At 33.4% G+C, this 21,895-nt stretch overlaps 1 protein-coding gene across 1 annotated transcript; it reads right to left on the reverse strand.

The window, feature by feature from the left end:
• Positions 1 to 279: 279 nt before the first annotated feature.
• Positions 280 to 8,085, reverse strand: LOC140042138 (uncharacterized). Its single transcript, XM_072087679.1, has 12 exons — positions 8,031 to 8,085; positions 7,769 to 7,896; positions 7,489 to 7,636; positions 7,002 to 7,116; positions 6,283 to 6,438; positions 6,101 to 6,141; positions 5,393 to 5,523; positions 4,797 to 5,061; positions 4,391 to 4,578; positions 2,177 to 2,580; positions 746 to 845; positions 280 to 517 (listed from the first exon to the last, which is right to left on the reverse strand). Exons 1-12 carry the CDS (start codon positions 8,083 to 8,085, stop codon positions 368 to 370), a joined length of 1,881 nt encoding a protein of 626 aa, XP_071943780.1. The 3' UTR covers positions 280 to 367.
• Between the last annotated feature and the right edge of the window lie 13,810 nt (positions 8,086 to 21,895).

A 21,895-nucleotide genomic window follows, 5' to 3' on the forward strand; every position in this document is an offset into this window, starting at 1 on the left:
ACCAAATTGCTCAAAAGCCAGAGCTTCCGGGGAATTAATAAATGTCACAATCAACATCTTCGTAACCTTAATTTCGATTTTACCTGCTCTCATTATACACTAGAAACTATTTACGTCTTCATTCATAATGAACGGGCACAATTTGTTTTCACAATTGGCAGCGAATTCTAGGTCCAAACAGTATATATGTGTCGTCAGTCGTAGGTTGCCGAAAATCGTGTTAATCCATATCATTTTCATTGCATTATGTAAATTCAGAAAAAAAACCAAAAAATAACATTTAAACTTTGTAAAACATTTATTTCAGTAAACAGAAGTCATCGGTTATAGGTTATTTATCATTGATCTTTTGGATTTGATTCATATGTTACATTCTAAATGTCATAAAGGTATCGATTTCCTCTTCAAACGTGCTGATACTTCGCCGACGTCTGGAGCAGTTACCACGCTTGATCTCAGCACAACGTGAACTACTTGCTTCAGGTTTACACGATACCATCTTACATTTCAAAAATACCTAGACAAAAAACAAATGTTGTATGAATAAATAGCAAATCTCAACAGTCTCGAATAATACAGTATTAGAAAATATCAATGCAATAGTATTTTTTTGTTATGTAATATAACATCCCACTACCCCACACTCTCTCTTTGATTATGGGTTAGTTGCAATATAAAGTGTTTGATGATAGGTCAGTTTTCATAACAGTAAATGTCATCACTATTTTTAAACAAAGACTCTTACCTCGTTAGTTAAGCCATATTGCAGGAATCCAAATGATTTAATAGAGAAGCGGTGATCCAAGCCAGAAGGAATAAAACTGACGGATGAGTCTACACCACACCTAAATAATCAAGAAAGAAGATCATTACTTTAATTATAGAAGTCATAGTCATATATACTTTATTGTCCATTTAAAAAACAGAAATGTGATTTGAAAACTGGCAAAATATAAAAATATAAAATACAATTTCCAAAAACACACACAAAAAGTTAAGAGGCTAAAAATTGTTAAAATTAGATAAAAATTATCGGTTACATTTTACCTTTGTACGAGTTATATAAGTGTATAGCATTAGGTACAAACGAGCACCTAAACCGTTTTGTTTTGGTATTAAGTGCACGTAGTCTTATGCCAGAATTCATGAGAGCAAATTGTTTGTGAAGAGGATGTGTTTCATCATCAATGATACTTTTTACTTTTTTTAACACATTTTCTTTATACAAGGATTCAACATCAGGTAAGTGCTCTCCTACTAGTCTAATTGCTCTATTTCCTATTCGATTAAGTTTAATTTTATCTTTTTGCATTGTATTACCATAAAAACAAACATTACAAAAAAGTATTACACTGAGAATTACAGAGTTATAAAACAATTTAAGTATAGTTTTGTCAATTTGTAGGTACTTCATTTTTCTTAAAATAAACATCCTTTGGTTGGCTTTGCATGTGGCTTTATTTACATTATTTATCCAATTTAGCTTATTGTCAATTATACAACCCAGATATTTGTACTCATTTACTACTTCAATCTCATTTTCATTTATAATCAGAGGTTCTAAGGGTTCTTTAATTTTCCTAAAATCAATTTGCATTTCTTTTGTTTTCTTTATGTTTAGTTTCAGGTTGTTATTGCAGCACCAGTGATAAAAATCACATCCTAGTTGTCTATAGCTTGTTTCATCATTGCCAGTAATGTATCCAGTGATGACTGTGTCATCTGCATATTTTACTATACAACATTCATTTGAATTGGCTCTGAAACTGCTGGTGAACAGTGAAAACAACATTGGGGAGATAACAGACCCTTGTGGCGTGCCAATGCTAACAGAATAATGTGTTCTTATGCACTGTTGAAAATCAAAGTCTTGTCATGTGTCTTTTTGTAATTCATTACAAAAAAATATGAAAATTGTTCAACAGAATTCCACAATGGGACACGCAGGGGAAGTTCACGTAAAGAAAATTACATGCCAGAGATGTCCAAATAATTATCAAGTCAAATGAAATCAAAATCTTCTTTCTTGTATTACAATTATAATACAATTAATATTCAGTAATAGTATAGTTAATAGATAATAATTATCTGAAAAAATATATAATACATAATAAGCTAAATGAGTAAAAAATATGAAGACAATTGTAGTAAAAGTATATAAATATAAACACCTTACCCGTTTTCAATGAATGTGTATTTCTTGTCATTCTCTGTGCATGTTCCAAATTTAGCCATTGCTTTGCAGCTTTCAATGGCAACGTCCTTCGAAGATGTGCTCTGCGCAGAAAAGTACAAGGTTTCTTTGAGTTCAACTGATGCAGTTCCAGTGATGTCTGTTCTGTAACTTGAGTCTTCATACATCTTAAGATAAGTCTTAAACTCTCCAGTTGCTTTGTATTTTTCGGGTTTTACTGCTGCCACTGGTTTGAAGAATACGTCATTAACCTTAAGTCCTCTCATTTCACAAATAATTTGCATCTCAACCTTATGCTTTGCTCGGGTTACTGGTGCACCTGGGAAGATTGGTTTCGGGTCGTCTCTGATTGTGTTGTAGAATTTAGTTTTCGATTTTGATGAACGCTTGAAAAAAAAGCAAACTGAATATACAGACATGTTTTAAATACATGTATTCCTAATAACATAACTTATACATGTATATAGATATAACTATATCAACTAAAGACAGAGTTAAGTTCAATTGACGTCGATTTAAAAAAAAGGAAGCTAAGTAGATTCCATATTTTTACGCAATGGCCAATAAAAGACTGTACGCGTAACATATTACAGCATTTTGATTGAAAACTAAATATATTGAAATTAAACGTGTATTTCACCAATAAATGCATTACAAGTTGACGCATTCCAATGAGTTTTAGTCCTCTATTATTGTTGCTCTTTTGGTGCTCCATAGATACAGAAATATTGAACAACTATTATTACTATCTACTAAATATTTTTTTATTTTACGTATCTCCTCCAAAACCACTGAACGGTACGTGCTCACATTTGGCACACAGATGTTTATTGATGGACTGCACACGATAGGCTATGTCACTTTCCTGAATTCTAAGGAGAAACGCTAAAAAAGGCAAAAAATATCAGTAATTTGACGTCTCAGCGACCGTGTTACGTCACTGTAAAAATTACGCAACCTCCTCTTTGTGTAGCGCCATGGCCGGATGGATCTACAAATACCATGCCAGGCCGCCAAAACACCACTCTTTAGTCAACCGTATCTAATGATCACGTCGTTGAAGTTTATACACATAGTTTGAACAGAATGATTTTTGTAAATCATGGTATGGCTCAGTAAGTAAATCGCCGTGACCATTGATATCAATGTTTAGTACGTTTGAGTTCGAATCCGCGACATGCTTAAATCTAAAAATCAAAACTAGACCTCAATCTAATAATCTAATTACAAAACTAGCAAAACGGATATGAAACCTGACACACAAAAAGCAAAATATAATAAGCCATGAAATTTAAAAAAATGTAAATGAACAGAAAAACATTCTGACAAACAAAATATCACAACGAAAAATACATTTGAAATATAGTTTGGTATTTTATAGGCCTACTTTCGTTAGTGTCCGCGCGCATCATCTTATCATGCATTTTTTGTGTTGATTTCAAGACCGTGGCTGTGGTTTTAGAGGCTGTGGTTTTATTATGCCAACATCTCAATTCTATAAATTATCAATTCATATCATTGAAATGTTTTCAACTGCCAACTGATTATCAGAGTTCAACCTGCCTCTCATGTACAACGTTGTTACTTTATGATGCGCACCCTAGATTAATATTCACACCGCACAATTTTTAGCGACTTCCATTTTCATAAAGTCCCATATCCAGTACTGCTTTCATTTTGTAGCTCATAGTTACTTAAAAGTGAAGGAATACTTGGTGTATAACAAAATCCATCGCTTTTTATGAGGGAAGAGTGAATCTTCATAAAGTAATAACCCAAATTTGGAGTCAAAATGCAAGGCAGGGAACTAGCGCCGCCGGGGCCTAATAGTACGTACGTGGACAACAATGAAAATCGTTCGTACTACCTAGCCTACTAAAACAGGAATATTGTATGATTACACCAATTATTATTATATATTATTATTGATTACTTTATTTTATACATAGGCCTGGCACTTTGTCAACACTCCTCATATGGAAGATACAGGCAACTCAGATTTTAATATAGCCTACTAAGCTTTTGTGACGTGACCATATCAATTTTCCTGAAATTCAATAGGCATGTTCTATAAGAATATAATTTTATTAAACCGACAAATTCAGAATGATAACTTCAAAATTGTAGACGCTATCGTGCTAACAAACAAACAAAGCAAGTACTATTTCACCAAGTAAAAATCAGCATATTTTTTACCTTGATGATGGTTCCACACTCGTCATAATCAAACTCAATCGTGTAGTACATTGGGTCATTATCCTGAATTCTGCATCTTGTGTCGTGAAGGTGAAGCTCACTTGCTGGAATGTTATTCACGTACGTTTTAGGAATGCGGACATTTATGTATGATTCTCCGCATTCTACTTCTGGTTCTGGTGGCTTAGCTATAAAAAATGAGAAATATAACATTGAATAATAAAAGATAGGGGACTAATACATTTTCAGATTTAGGCCTATATTTGGAAATATTATACCTACGTACAATATAACAAGATCCTTTGGATTGCATAGTTTGCAAGAAGTAGTTTATACAACCGTTTATACAACTTTTAGTATTAAAGTATTATGTATGTAAATTACAAGTGAGTGTAGGCCTACTTACCGATTTCAAAGCCATACATCCGTTCATCATTGACAGCCTTGGTACTCAAGCCACATGGAGTTGTCCAGACTCGCTCACTAAAACCTGCCTCAACTTTTACAAGATAATCTTTGCCTCCTTCTAGACCAGTAGGTGCAGGGTATTGGACAATCGTGAGATCACTTTTTGGGAACCTTACTACATCTTCAACAGCATTATACTTGGTAATTATATTCTTTTTCGAGTCTAAGATTTTGATGTGTGAATTGTTTGTTGGACGTTGAACCTATAAGTAAAATAATATATTGGCGTATCTTATTCTGGTCGAGATTTTATAGGCCTACTGGCTTTATTTTCTACCGCCATGCCCGACTTCTCCGCGGTATATTATGGCGTTTCGTGATCTCATTACAACGAGTACAACGTAACAACATCAAATGAAATTAATATGTACTTTTATTCAAAAGAACGATGGCCTCTTACATGTAGTATTCACTGATCCATCAAAACTGAACAATGGGTACCCAGTTTGCTATGCATTGAACCTACGTCATGTCATAGTAAAGAGCGCCGCCGTACCAATACGTCAGATTTAACTGTGATTACTGTATACTTACGGGTCCATCAAATGTAATTGTCCAAAGTTCCTCTGTTCCCTCGTACACGGAGTTGGCCACTGGGGTTGATTGGTTTAGTAGAATTACAGGTGGAGCTTGTGTATTTTCTAAATTATTGAAACGACCATCGGCTAAACCAACAACAATGTAAAAAACAGCGATAATAAACAATAAACGAGTTTTTGTTTACATATTTTAGATATCTTCATGGTAAAATGTCAAATACCCGAAAAGACGAAATATATTTTTTTTATACATTCTTATATGCAAAATGGCTTAAGTCTTTAAAGCACAGATATACCGCAGTTAGAGACGCAGTCAAATATTGTCAAAATACATAATTTTTGCCAAAAAGGTGACGGTGCACTGCCATTTACCGTACAAACACAAGATGCTCTACAAAAAGTATTGCATTAGGTATTTGTGAGTGAAATTGAACATGTCGTGAGAATATACCTAATAGCGTTTAAAACCAGTAATAATGAATCAATAGAAAAGGATCCAAACCCCCAAGTTACAACTCTACTAAATGAATCAATAAAGAAAACATTGGAACAACCCGCTGATGGAATTCTAAGCAGGGTAGTATCATCTGGTCACCTAAGTGAGCGAGTTGGTTGATCAGATTTAATAATTAAGAATACTCAGATAATAAATGATAAAATGATAAACACGTAACATAAAACACAAATGATAATGTGAACTTACCTGATACAATCAAACGTCCAGACATAGGATCATTCTGAACACTGCAAATCAATTAAAAGTATTTTTATATAGAATGATTTAAAATGAAACTACATAATATAGACCAACATTAATTTATTGATTTATTCACTGCAAAAGTTTAAAAAAATGCGCATGCGTTGTGACGTTTTTATTCCACTTACCCATTATCATCAGTAGCTGTGAAACTGAAAACATAGGTACCTTCTTTTTTAGGTTTGAAGGAAAGTTTGACTTTGACAACCTCCTGGTCTGGTTTTGAACCGCTGACGTATGTCATTTCCATTCCACTTGGATAACTGCCTTGGATTTCAGTTATACTGAAATTAAATTAAGATCAACATTATTGAGGCATATGCAAATTTCAGAGTTATTCCAAGACCACGATGTCCAAATGGAGTGGACAAACTTGCACAGACAATAAACCCATTGGGAATTACTACTTAAAACAACAGACCCTTTGGACCTAACATTAGGTCCTTTGGACCTAACTCCTAGATCAGTAAAAGTCTTCCATTGAATACCTAAATTTAAGTTTCAATATATTAACCTCTATTTGACCTGTTTTTTTTATTTCTTCATTCCTAAAATGTTTATATCTACCAAGATATCTTATACTCTCTATATTGTCAAAGTACTCTCATGACAATTTACAACCCCACTCCCAGAGAGTTGTAATAAGACTTTGTTTATGAAGAGCATATTGTATTATGTTTGACTTGTGAATGAGATTGCCATCTTTAAGAAGGATAGTGAATGAATTTTCTTATGGTTATCTTGCAATTTGCTTAAATATATAAAAACAAAACAAAACTTGTTGCCCGAAATCTCTACTAATCTTTCTGGCTATTTCACTTTATCGTTTTGACAAACATTTACATACGTTGATGCATCAGAGCCATTTTGTATTGAAGCAGTAACGAAACTGTTCCAAGTTTTTCCAGGAGCAATTATGCTACAATTTTCTAGATCAATCCTTGGTCCTACACATGATCCGGCTGGTGAAGAAATGTAATTTTATAATAATACATTTTTATATAATAAATTATAATAATAAGCCTACATTGATTATGAACGCATTGACCAATCACAATTTAGATGATTTCTATGACGTCATGATTGGTCAAATTAGTTGCGACGCACTTAGGTCCTTGTGTTTCGTCCAACAATGGGACACTACTGTAGCTTTTCTATTCCATAATATTTTAGAGACTTTTCAATTGTAGACACCACTGACATTATTTTTGCATGAGCTCTTTAAAAAAATTCAAATTCAGAGACAGTGTTTGAGATTTTCCCTCGGATGACACTACCATCAGTTTAGGAGTGTATAGTCAGTGAAACCGTAACCCAACTAGATTTAAACTTACGTGCAGTTACGTCAAGAAGAAATTGGAATGGAACTGTGCTCTTAGCTTTCCTGTAAGTTTTATCTGGAAAATCTTCGATCATTACAGAAGCGCCATACCACCCTTGTAAATCATCTTCTCCGGTAATAAACTTGATCTTGCAATCTTTCTAAAATAAGTAAACAATTTAATTTAAAAGTCATGTTTACATTCTATACTGATAACTTACTGCTAAACGCTTTTGATTGGTTTAACTTTTCCATAACTTTTCGAACGCAACAATCTCGAAAACCATACATACCTGATAAAGTTTTGTCAATGATGTTGCTTGTCCACATACACGGCGAACATCGCTACTATCTCGACCCTCTGGACATTCGTCGTTATTTGCCCATCGACATTTTGTCGGGTCTCCGTTTATATCAATGGCTGAAAGATTAAGATGATGAAATTAGTGTGTTGAAATATTAAGCATAACCGTTATCTTGTTCTAAAGGACACGTTTATCTTCAAACGAGAGGACAAATTGTTCCTTTTTTTGTAAGTTATATCATTGTTTCTACTAGAGGCAATACTACTATAACTTACGGTTAAGGTCGATAAGTCTCTTGCAACCATGTCTGACTCTATACACTGGTAAACCGGCTGTAACTCTTGGAGAGTCGTTTTTTATTGAAGTGTCAACTTTAGTTAAAAGTGACCAACACTTTCCAGCACCGTAATTTTCAAGCTTAATCCAGCTACTGTCGGAACACATGCCAGTTGTCTTAAATCTATAAAAAAACAAAAAACAAAAGTATATTTAATTATTTTACATCAAAGTCAATACTATATTATTATAATAATATCAAAATGTTTAGAAAGTCTTCTCAACGTACTTAATGTATATACAGTAGGACAAACATCTGATCAATTGCTCAACTCCTTATAGAAAAGATAATGCATAGTATGTAATTGCAATCATCAATGTCAACATGAATATTATTAACAATGAACTTTCTATTTCCAACAAGATTGGATAGATGTAAACTAAAAGATCAAGTCAAGTTAATAAAAAAAAGTACTTACGCCATAATGAATTCTTTACGGTCTGCCGTATAATCTACGTATCCATCTAGAAGACTCCACCCCATTTCTTGTGAAATTGAAGTACATTTAAGTTTTAGTGGGGTTAGAATGGTCTGGTTGGTACCACAATCGATACATGTTAAAGCAAGACGTTTTTCGGCATTCAGGTTGTCTCCTATTTCGTTACAATAGTATTCTGAGAAATCCGTTGTCCGTTCAAAAGATAGACGCCAGAAAACACGTACCTATTGAAAACAAATTCACATCATGTCAGTAATTATTATACCAAACAATAATAATAATTTTAACTTTGGACGCAACGACATAGGCGTGCCGCAAGTAATTTGACAAATCACAACGTGATGGAGCATCCGAATTGTCGATTGTAATTGGTTTATTTATTTATTTTTATTTCAACAATATTTTATGAGGGTGATCCATCCAGCATAAGCTGATCATTAGGAACCTTCAAACAATACAAGAGAAAATACAAAATAAACTATAAAAATACAAAATTAACAAAGATTTAAAAAATAATAAATATAAAATATGATATGGTTAAATAACTTGCGTTTATACTACTATATTACTATTTATTACATTTGACTTTGACCCTCTGTTTTAATTCTAGCTCTACCATTTATCTAGTACTAGTGGTACAGCGGTACTGTACAGGTCACATTTAGCGAATATGGAACCTCAAAGATCTACCCTAGTTCTTTTAATTTATGTTTTAAAGGGAAAGCGGAATACTAATACAAGTCGATCGTTACTGTGGTCACGCAAACAACAGTACAATACGACTCCAAAAACATGCCAGCCATCGATTCCTAATTCGCTCGTCACTCCGAAATTTAAAAAAACACATTATCCGAAAGTACTACATCCATAAGAACAATGATCTTGCATTTGTTTCGCTTTTGATTCTCGCACTGTGTGGTGATATAGCATCTAACCCCGGCCCACCAAGTATCCATGCGGTTTATGTACTAGGTGTGTCAGATCGAATCAACGCGGTATACAATGCGATGATTGCAATTACTGGTTCATCTGAAATGTACCAACTTGTTAGAGGAAGAGTTCATATGCTCTCGCGAAATCAGTCGATAACTGGTACTGCTACCCGTGTTTTTTGCCTCAACTCGGTGACTCCTATTTTGAAACTAAAGATACAGAATCTTTAGACAGTGAATATGCTTCCGATTCTGACTCTCTGGACCATAGTGACCATGTAAACCTCCGAATTTATTTAAATTGTTTGTATAGTATTGTAGACCCCTGTACAACCAAATTCATTTAATCGGTGACTTTAACCTCCCCCGTGCTAAGGGCTGTATTGGTGAACTAGTTTCACCTGACACCCCCGAGGGTGACTTTACAGACTTTACAAGATAACTTTTTAACTCAAGTTAATGATATTCCATCACGTAATGGTCATGCAAACATACTTGACCTCGTCGTTACTAGTACACCTGAAGGATTATCCTGTATTTCTGAATCTACCCAGTCTTACCACTCTGATCATAAATTCTTGCAGTTTAAAATAAAGAGCAAAATTGACAGGCCTAAAAGCATTAAACGTCAAGTGTATAATTTTAAATCCGCCAACTTTGACAACATTAGAAATGCATTTGATAATGCCTCTTTTGTAGACTTGTACCTTGCCACTGATGTAAACACTGCTTGGAATGTTTTTACCTCTGTTATAAACAAAATTCTAAGCAATCATGTGAACAAATTCAATGATTATATCAGTGACATGGGGTCTACAATTGAAAACAATCCAAAAAGATTTTAGTCCTTTATGAGCAACAAAACCAAATCTAAATCTCTTCCCAAAGTAATTAACCATAACGCTGCTTCGGCTACAGGAGCTAAAGATAGGGCAACTTTATTTAACGACTATGTATTCGATGTTCAGTACACCAAAGGTTTACGATGTTTTACCCGAAGCCAGTAACACAAAAAAAAACTATGCCTGATCTAATTAACATAGTTATTGATGAAACTGATGTTTGTGAAATACTTTCGAGCTTGGATACTTCTAAGGCTGTCGGTCCTGACGAGATCTCACTACGGGTCCTTAAAGATTGCGCTAAACAACTCAGTACACCACTGTGTCACATTTTCAATATTTCAATGTCAACTGGACAACTGCCTGGTATTTAGCTTAAAGCTAACGTGGTTCCCGTATTTAAAAAGGGCGACAAATACAAATCCTCAAATTACCGACCCATATCCTCACTATGTATCTCAAACAAAGTTTTCGAAAGATTAATTTACAACGCTATTTTCCCGCACTTAAAGAATTATTTGGACTAGATGGTACGCTCGCTTCGCTCGCGTACCATCTAGGTCGTGCCCACAGATGGTTCTCGAATATACAGTAATTTCAGCGTAACAAAACTGGCGATTTCAAATGTACGTACCGCAGGACTATAATACATTGTCGTTTACAGAAACGAATAAATAGACACGATGATTTATGTAGTCAACTAAAATTAGCACCCTGGGAATTACTTCCGAAGGAGAAACTTATCACAAAATGAGTCAATTTGTGTTTTGTATGTAACATTAGGGTTGAGGGATGGGAAAGCGGATAGGTACAAAGAGGAACAATTTTTAAATATATTCTTTATCCACTCAGTAACGAAATATTTTGTTCATGTTTTATAAGCCTATACATAATATACCTCTAAATACAGTAAAACATTTGCGATTTAATACTTTGTTAAAACTGTCACTGTCATAATCGATTGAAATATTAAAGTACATGTCACGATACACCACTACGACGTTTATATTTTTGGTAATTATTAATTAATACAAACGTTGAGAAGGAACTGTCAGTATAAAGTTTATTTGTATATAATAATGTGTATTTACAGTATTGTCAAAGTATTGCAAGAAGTTTATTCTTAAAGGGCCCATATATTTACCTACCGTATGTGTTAAACCAAGGGCTCATAAATTTACCTACTTGTGTTAAACCAAACTCTGGCAGACTGAGAGATTGGGATGTTCCATTCATCGCAAATCAATACATTTGTATAATCTTATATTAAATCTATCAAAATAGTATTTTTTAAAGAAAATCGGCCTGTCTTCAACATTATGATGCTGTACTCTAGCTGTTCAACCGGTTTTCAGCTATTAAAAACAATTATCGTAGGAGGAGATAGGAAAATGCGAAGCCTCCTCGCATTTTTGTGGCGGGTATTTTTCAAGATGGACATCCATTAAACAGTGTATACCACGATCGGAAAACACTCCTATTTGAGGCAAATCGTTGAACCTAAATTCGTTTTAATCGTCAATAACTAATTATCTAACTTAATTTAATTAGTAAACAGGGTTACATCAGGTGGTTAAAATCAGTACCGAAAGTATGAACCAACTTTATATACCATCGAGTAAAAATTCTAGAAGTAAGGCGCGATTTACCGAATTTTGCCCTTACGTAAATTTATATATAGATGATCTACAACACGGGTTCATTAAGGACCGTTCTACTGTTTCACAATTATTAACCATTTTTCATACAGCAAGTGAAGTTATGGACAACGCTGGCCAGGTCGACCTCGTATCTAGATTTTTCTAAAGCGTTCGACAGTGTGTCCCTCCATTTACTTCTGCACAAATTAAAATCATATGGTATTAGAGGTAATCTCCATCACTGGTTTAGGGCCTATCTTTCCAACAGAACGCAAAAGGTTGTTATCAAAGGATCGTTTTCCGATTGGCTACCTGTGATTACAGGGGTGCCACAAGGTTCAATCCTAGGTCCCCTACTCTTCTTATTATACATAAACGACTTGCCCACGTCTACCAGGAATGCAACAATTGCTCTCTTTACAGACGATGCAAAAGGCTTGAAATCTATTAATCAAGTGACCGATTGTAATATTTTACAAGACGATATCAATTCGTTGTACAAATGGAGTAAAACAGGGGATCTATAATTTAGTCCATCTAAATGTCAAATAATATCCATTACTAGAAAATGAACCCTTTAATATATGACTACAGGATGAATGGTATTTCTCTCGCTAGATCTGATTGTATCAATGATCTGGGGATCGAAATATCTAATCATCTGAAATGGAACGAGCACGTCACCAAAGTTGTCTCAAGATGTAATCGCAAACTTGGTGTGATTAAACGGACTTTGGGCTACAATTCCCCTATCAGTATTACTAGGACGTTATTCACCTCCCTGATTAGAACCAACCTTGAGTATGCTAGCTCATTGTGGAGTGGCACATCCAAATGTAACATTCGGAAAGTGTACAGCGTAAAGCTACCAAATACATTTTGAATTACCCCGATCAAGATTACAAAGAACGTCTAACCTTGCTTAATGTACTACCCCTATCATATAGAAGAGAATATGGATGTTAACTTCTTCCATCAATGCTTGCCTTATATGAATGATCTTAATATCAAATATTTCGTTACATTTTCCGGAGACAATAATGGTCGTGCAACAAGATCATCTGTTGATGACCTCATTCTTACTGTCAGAAATTGTCATACTGAATCACATAAATCGATGTATTTCCAACGCATTGTTCCCATGTGGAATCAGTTAGATCAAGATACTAGAGAAGCACCTACGTCTTGCAGGTTTAAACTAGAGACTAAGAAATATTTTAACGACTTATTTACCAATACGTATGAAACTGGCAATATGTGCACATGGGTGTCCTGTTGTCGCTGCTGTAAATGTCGGCCAACTTAGTTTAATCTTAAATAATACAAATTTATAAATTACTATTATATTTAAATTTTTATTATGATGTTATAAACCTCTTCATTGCTCATTGTGCAATTTGGGATTGGACCGTTGTAGAGGTTTTTACCTGTTGGTGGTCGAACATCGAACTAAGATTATAAATGATAACAATATCGATTGTTCAAATCATAAATTTTCATATCAATTCGTGTTTCATTCATTCATTCAATAGTATGATAGTATGTAGGTCAATGACCCAAATACAATAATAGATAATAACACATATACTTACATTTAAGTAGTAGTAACAGCAACATATTTAGTTTTTCTTTTTATATGCGATAAAGGCAAATCTTACCAGGTTATTATTACTTTTTTGTTTTTGTTATCCATTAAAAAAATAAATGTTTTAGGCCTATCTGATGGTTGATTAAAATAATAAGGTTTTTAAAAGGAGTGTCTAATTTCTTTTCAGTCTATAACCATCTATACCTTAACAAATAAAAACCTAATCTAGTCTAGAACTCAAAATACAGCTTAATAACACCTCATCAATGTACGCCTTTTATCAACACAAATTATAGCATAGGATTTGATTGAGGAATTAGGGAACTTATGAACTTAATTTACACAAATACAAACTACACAAATTAGGCCTGTTATTGAGTTTGAAAGAAAATCAAGGTACCTTTGCTTTTCCGAGTCTTTCATAGTAAAACGTACCACCACGGTAGTGAGTAGCGCACACCTCAGCTACCATCAACGCCATCGAAAAGAGAACCAAACTTCTCATGATTACCTGTCAAAAGAAACCAATAAACTTTTGTTATGCTTACCAAGAATGAACCAGGAGAATGCGATGAATTCTACCTTAAATCCGAGACTTCAATTCAATTGAATTAATGTCTCATCTTATTAATAGTTATTAATACAGTCAGTCCGAATTGAAAATTCGAGCCATTACTGATTATGCAAAATTCAAAATACTCGTGGCTTTGATTTGATCTGGGAAGAGTGAAATTACATTGTAAGAAATGATATTTAATTTCAATCTTCCCTGATTTGATTGATTTGCACCTCGATATAATACAATACACAGTAAAAATGTAATTAAAAGCATTTAAACCATAGAAATTAAAGAAACACCTTCGCTCCTCTGTCAAATCATACTATCCGTTTTCGCATTTAGACTCGGGTGGACACACCTTTCCATTTGTCGCATCTTCTCTTTGGAAGATCCTACCTTTTGTAAAACATTCACTCGCTCTTTGATTCATTTAAGATAAATTTAAAAACTCTTATTTAGCAAATTTCAGGATACAATATTGTTTTTAATTGGCGCAATATAAATTGATTATTATATTATAGTTAATGATCATAGTAAAGTCAATGGTAAGACTATAGTCACGACTTGTATCGATCGAGTATCTAAGTAGCTGATCAGCATGACTTCATCACTGCCTCGCTGCCAATGACTTGAACAATATAATCATCATTTTCCATCAACATTATTTTACTTGTCACCGTTATCACAATTGATCATAATATTTAAAGTTATAAGCATTTCAAAATGTCGTCATTCTAATCATTTCACATGTTCGTGGTCATCGTCATTTCATTTCTCATATTCATTACGTTTACCCTGTAATTTAGGTGTTAGGATCGTTAGGCCTATACACAGTTACCACAGTTAGTGTACTATATTATTTTAAACATATCCTCTATGATGATGATCTGTAGGTAACCACGGCGTTCCATTTTTGACGTATATACACTTAAGCTTGCTGACTGCCAGCGATCTAAACATTAGGTAGACCTACGCGGTTGTATGGCGGTGTCCTTTGTACAAATCGTGCCCCAGCTGGCTGTATGGGTACGATACATGCGTCAATTATCATGTTACATCCAGGGACCAAAATGTGTTTATTTTTCAGGTGAAAATGGGCAATTCATTTCACAACTCTTAGAATTTTACAGACAGCTACGGCAATGGTGACCTCTAATAAAAAGTAAATTAGCACGGCGCTGAAACAATGTGTTTTAATCAAAAGTGAACGTACTTTACTCATACGCTTTTTTCCCCATTTTTTTCCCTTATGGTAGGACATTTTTTTTCAAATTTATTGGGGGGAGGGGGAGGGTGCTGAGGCTTCCCAACTGTATCAATACCAAAAAATTGATGTAAATAAATATTGAGATATAATAAGCATGAAATTGTGCGCTTTTTTCGGGGCTTCCCCTAAATGTACGTTCGCATTGAACTTGAACGCAACGCAATCAAAACTAAATACTGAGTGAATCAAATCGGCAACAAAATGTTATATCGTCCTGTAATTAGTCACGTGTGCTTATTGGAAGGAAAAAGTATGATCGTTTTGGTCATTGGTAGAAGCTACATATAAGAGTGTCTTTTCCTGCAAATTAGAGGTGCCGTTTATCATGAATTTTATGTGCGAGAGTACCATTTCCGGCCATCTGGGGCGTCATTTAACAAAGTTCGCTTCGCCACAGGTCCTGTCAACGTCCCTGAACAAGCACCTTTTTCCGCCATTTGCAAACGTTAACTTGCGCGAAGTGCCCTGTTGTGACGCTTTTACTCAAAATAGGCCTATAGGAAAAATGTCACCCTTTAATAGGCTAGTAGGCCTACATTCAGTTTTCATATTTAAAATATCAATTTTTAATTCATATTAATAACGGTAGAGGGCCATTTCCGACCATCTAGAGGTGTTATATTTTCAAAATCGCCTCAACTCAGCCTCAACCATGGTGCACGTGGGGCTGAGTTGGTTTTCACTCTCTAGAGTTGCGCCCCCCCCCCCCTCCCCCCAACTTTCACAAAATCCTGGATCCCCTGAAGACTGCTCGCCGGCTTCTGGAAATTCTCTCCTATCTTTTAACACTAGCAGATCTGAAAATAATTATAAAAAGTGGTCCAGAATTTGGACCACGGTCCGGACTTCCTCCAAAATTGTGGTGGTCCTTGATCACATATCTATCTGTATTTTGTTTTGGCTAAGATCTTGTAATTACTTTTTGACTAATCCTGCTAACAAACAAACAGACAGACACACAAACGCGATCGACTAAAATACCTCCTTAGCGGAGGTAAATAATTTAATTAAGTAAATTAGCAGCTGGTCCTACTGGTAAAATAAAAATAAAATACCTTTTATTATGTAGACACAAAATTGTTGTTGTTGTTTTCGGTAATGTAGATTATCAGTCAGTGTTAACACATGAATCCTGAGAACCTATAGGCCTGCCTCTAGATGTGCAATCAAAATGAATAAACCGTGCAGATTTTTTCCCCCTTTTATATTGTATCAAATCTGTGTAAACGATGTTTCCAAACCTCCATGGTATTAAACAATAATAAATTGAGAATTAAATTAATTTTCCAATTCTCGTTGATATTGATTTACATTGAAAACAAGACGATAATGGCAACAATATTGTTTAACAATAATTTTTTTATCAATTCTGATGCGTTTTTAAATTCAAATTAAATGAAATTTGATACGTCATTTGTATATCAATTATCAGCGTTCCGTATGTTAGGTCTTTAATTTCAATCAAATTTAAACTAACATAAACATGGAAAGTCTAGGTTTATGGTAAAACAAGCTGCAAAAACGTATACAGACATCAATTAAAGCGTTACCAACTTGCCGCATTAATATATATTTTTTTTCATTTCATTTCATTTATTTCAATATCATTATCGCAGCCTTAGCTGAATTACAAAGATTGATTGATTGATTTGATTGATTGATTCTTTTATTTTTCACACAACATTCTTAAAAATATAAATAAAGGATTAAGTACAATAAAGTGTGAAAAACAGGATAACCACAAGCAAGCAAAGCTTTTAATCTGTGGCACCCTAACTTAAAATATAAATTTACAAATATATTACAAAAAATGTTTTCATGTAGTAAATAAATGAAGGAAAATACAACGTACTATAATATAACATATATATATACATCAGTCTCAGAATATATACGAAAATGTAATTAATTAAGTTAAAGTTAGACATATTTTACAAATGTTGTTTTCGCATAGATATATTGTTTCTTTATAACTATTAATGCATTTATTTAGTAATAGTTTTTTAAATATTGATATATTTTCACTCTCTCTTATATTTCTTATAAGTTGATTCCATAGCTTAGGTCCTCTATATGCTATACTTTGCTGACCCATATTAGTTGATTTTAATTTTATACAATAATTGTCTTTATTTCGAGTGTTATATGTATGATAATTATCAAATAAACTGAATAAAGAATTAAAACATTTTGGAAGTTGTCCTTTTTGGTATTTAAACATAAAATTTAAAACACTGTTTTTATACAAATCAAATATATTAAATGTGCCCGTTTTCACAAAGAGCTGAGAAGAGGGATGATGAAAGTCTACCTTACAAATGATCCTAAGAGCTTTTTTCTGAAGCAATAGAAGGGGATCCAAATTGTCTTTGTTCCCCGCACCCCATACAATAATACCATATGTCAACACTGGTAATATAAGTGTCTTGTATATGGTAAGTAACACTTCAGTAGATACTAATTTTTTTATATGACACATGGCACCAATTATTGAGGATGCTTTACAAGAAACTGCATTTGTATGGTGTCTAAAGTTCAGTTTCTCATCAATGACGACACCGAGAAATTTAGTATATGGTACTCTATCTATTGAAACTCTATTTATTGAAAGTACAAATTGGGATGTGTCAATGTTGGTATTCTTTCCACTAAATAACATATACGTAGTCTTGGTTGTATTAATAGTTAATCTATTAGTTTTACACCATTTCTCAATTTTATTTAGTTCATTTGTCATTATTGTAAAGGCAGTGACGATATCATTGTGTTGTAAAAACATATTCGTATCATCTGCAAACATTATTAAATCAACGACATTACTTACAGAAAACATGTCATTTATGAAAATCAAAAACAGCAGGGGTCCAAGGATTGACCCTTGTGGAACGCCTTGTTTTATTATTTTGGTTACAGACTGACACTTCCCAATTTGTACAAATTGTTGTCTTTCTCTAAGGTAGCTTCGGTACCAATCAAGAACCACGCCTCTTATTCCATAATGGGGCAATTTTGTGAGCAATAATTCATGATCTATCGAATCGAACGCCTTGGATAAATCCAAAAATACGCCAATCATAAATTGCTTGTTGTCAACGGCTGTTGTTATTTTATCAAGGACTTGTAGGAGGGCGTGGTTAGTTGAATGACCTGCCCTGAATCTATATTGAGATTCATGTAACATATCATATTTACACAAAAAAGCGATTGTTTGGTCATATACGACCCTTTCAAATACCTTAGATATACATGGTAATATCGATATCGGTCTATAATTTTCTATGTTCTCCCTTGCTCCTTTTTATACACAGGAATTGTTTTAGCAATTTTTAGTTGACAAGGAAATACACCCGATTGAAGGGATACATTGATTATATGAGATAATGGTTTAGCCAGTATATCTGAGTTATTTTTTATATAAATGGTACCAATGTCATCACAACCACTTGACTTATTTACATTTAAGTCATTAATGTATTTAATGATATCGGACTCAGATACAGCTCTAAAAAACATTGAATTCAAAATGTCATGTTGTATTTTATATTTGGTGTTACTATTACGGTTATCATCACCTGTCATTTGGTCACCTATATTTATAAAGTATGTGTTAAACGCATTGGCTATGGATGTTGGGTCATTAAGTTGATGGGAGTTGATTTTCATTTTTTGAGGCATGTCTTGATGTTTCATCCTACCTAATAATGAGTTTATGACACCCCATGTTTTCTTTATATTACTCTTGTGCTTTTCAAATTCATTTTTGTAATAAGTAGTTTTCCTTTCTCTTATTATTGATGTTAACTTATTCTTATATTTCTTATATTTAGATTTATTTATATCTGTTGGTTTCTGTTTATATTTGATGTATAATTTATTTTTGGTACAAAGAGATTTTTGAATTCCATATGTTATCCACGGGGATTTAATTGTATCTACTTTTAACCTAACTCTTTTTAGTGGGAAATGCTTATCTATCATTGTTTTTAAAGCTCAGGTACAGGCATGAATTTTAAATATAATATCTGGTTAATTGTACATAAATCAAATATTTGTAACAGAAATCAAGATGAAAAACCATGAATTTCCCCTAATATGGTCAAATACAAAATTTGGTAAAATTCTGCCAAAAAAACCAGGAAGACTTTTTTCAGTAGTTAGGTAGTTAACCTAATGTAACAGCATGTCTGGTGACTCCCTAGAAGGTGAAAAAAGATGGTGGATATACGGTGGATAATTTTTGCTATAGCATGAAAATTAAATTCTGAAGTTGAATAAAAATACCAAAAATGTAAAATTCAAGTTATATTACCTATATTTAGTCATCTGATAACATTTTTTACCACACCGTTTATTTTTCATAGCTTTTTAAAATGCCTCTCTATTTTCAAAATTTGTGTACAAAAGAATAGAGATTTTACTGTGTAATTTGAACTATCCCCCCACTGATAAGAAAGTGCTAATTTTCAAAAAGCTCCTGTAACACAAATAAAATCTCAAAAATTATGAAACATAGGGGAAACTATAGATCGATAATTATTGGAATGTATGATCAATAGAAATTATTTGCCCGCACCTGGCCTTTAAAGAATCTGAGAAACATTTATATGATTCATTCGAATTTTCAATGCTAGTTACATATTGCCAATCATAGCCCTGTAATTCAAGTCTAAATTGCCGTTTTTGTTGATCAGTATAGCTTCTTTTTATTATAAATTTTTCTGATCGTGGTAATGAATAATTTTCTGAATCATCCATGCAGAAAACTGCAAAGTGGTCAGATATGTCGTTAACTAATATCCCTGTGTTAATATTTTGGAATTCCTGATAATTTGTATAAATATTGTCAATTACTGTTGCGGTATCTTTTGTGATTCGGGTGGGTTTATTAACTAGTGGAATGAAAGATTCTGTTAGCATGTTGTCTACGTGAGTTTGAACATTATTGTCACAGTTATATTTTTGTAGATCTAGGTTAAAGTCACCCATAAGGTATGCCTTTTTATTTTCATTGTTTATCATGTGCATTAATTCACTAAGTTGATTATTAAATGTTGGAATATGGGCTTTAGGGGGCCTGTAGATTATTCCACATATAATTGATTTATCATTATTTTTTAATTCAATTATAATGCACTCTCCCTCGTTTATCATAGCAGACAAGTCATTTCTTATTTGATATGATATATTTGAGTGTATGTACAATGCTACACATCCCCCTGTCTGGGTTTCTCTGTTTTTAAAGATAGGTGTATAGTTTGGAAGTGTATATAAACCAAGGTGATGTTTGCTTGAAAGCCAAGTTTCAGTAAGTCCTATTACATTAAATTCAAAATCGAGAGAGGATACATAATTTTTAAATTCTTCAAATTTGTTAACAATACTTCTACAGTTTAATGCAAACATAGAAAAACTATTAGTTGACGTTTGACTGAACGTGGATTTAAATGTATCAATACTAAAGTAATAGTTTTCCTTATAGTTAAATGCGGTTGTATTTTCGTCTTCATAATTAAAATTATCAATATTTAGAATTGAAAACATATAATTTCGTTAATATAAATAAATATCAGTTAATTATAGGGCCTAATGACAAAAGAAATATTTGATAATAAATATAACCTTATTTGCTATATCTGTACATTAGCTCCCCGTCATAATTTTTTTTATTTTATTTTTTATTTTACCGTGACCCCTTATTAATGAATGTAGTAATACAAATTTATATACAATTTTATAAACAACCCCAACTTATATGAATGCACTGTATGCAACAGTTCACAGCAATGTGGGGCTGTGTATAATAACAAGACATGGATAGTATTTTGTCCAAATTACATAAATACCATCTCATGTTAAATAAGTGTGTTGCTTACTAACAGAGTGTGGTCTGGTCACTTTGTAGGTTCACGGTATAGTCTCCCATCTATATATAATGATCCATTTCTAAATACAGGATGTCTTCCTTCATTGTATGCTTTCAACATTATGTCTCGGTACTCACGTTTCTTCTTGGCATCTGATGCTGTAAGGTCCTCCATTGCATAAAAATCTTTATTTTTCAGTGACTTCACCTTCTTAAGAACCTCGTTTCGTTCTGGCCTATAGATAAATTTAGCAATTATTTGCCTAGGTTTTTGGTCTCCTCTGGTCTGTTTACCGGTTCTATGGGCGTTTTCAATGTTAATATCCTTCAGGTGTAGTTTATCGCTTATAAGTGTATTTAGTTTATCTAGTGTATTTTCGTTCTCATCTTCATTTATTCCTCCAAATCGTAAATTAAATCCTCTTGAATATCTTTCCATTCTATAAATATCCACTTCTAGGTTACTAATTTGCTTATTTTTCTCCTTCAGTTCTGTTTCAATGTTGTCAATACGTGTATTTAATCTACTTACACTCGCTTGGGTTTCCGTAGTGGATGTTGTGTAATATTCCAATGACTGGTCCATAATACGTTGTGTTTCTTCCACTTTTGTTATTCTTTCTATTAGTACTTGTTGATTGGATTTGA

The sequence above is a fragment of the Antedon mediterranea genome, chromosome 1 (genome assembly GCF_964355755.1).
Source record: "Antedon mediterranea chromosome 1, ecAntMedi1.1, whole genome shotgun sequence".
Lineage (NCBI taxonomy): Eukaryota > Metazoa > Echinodermata > Crinoidea > Comatulida > Antedonidae > Antedon > Antedon mediterranea.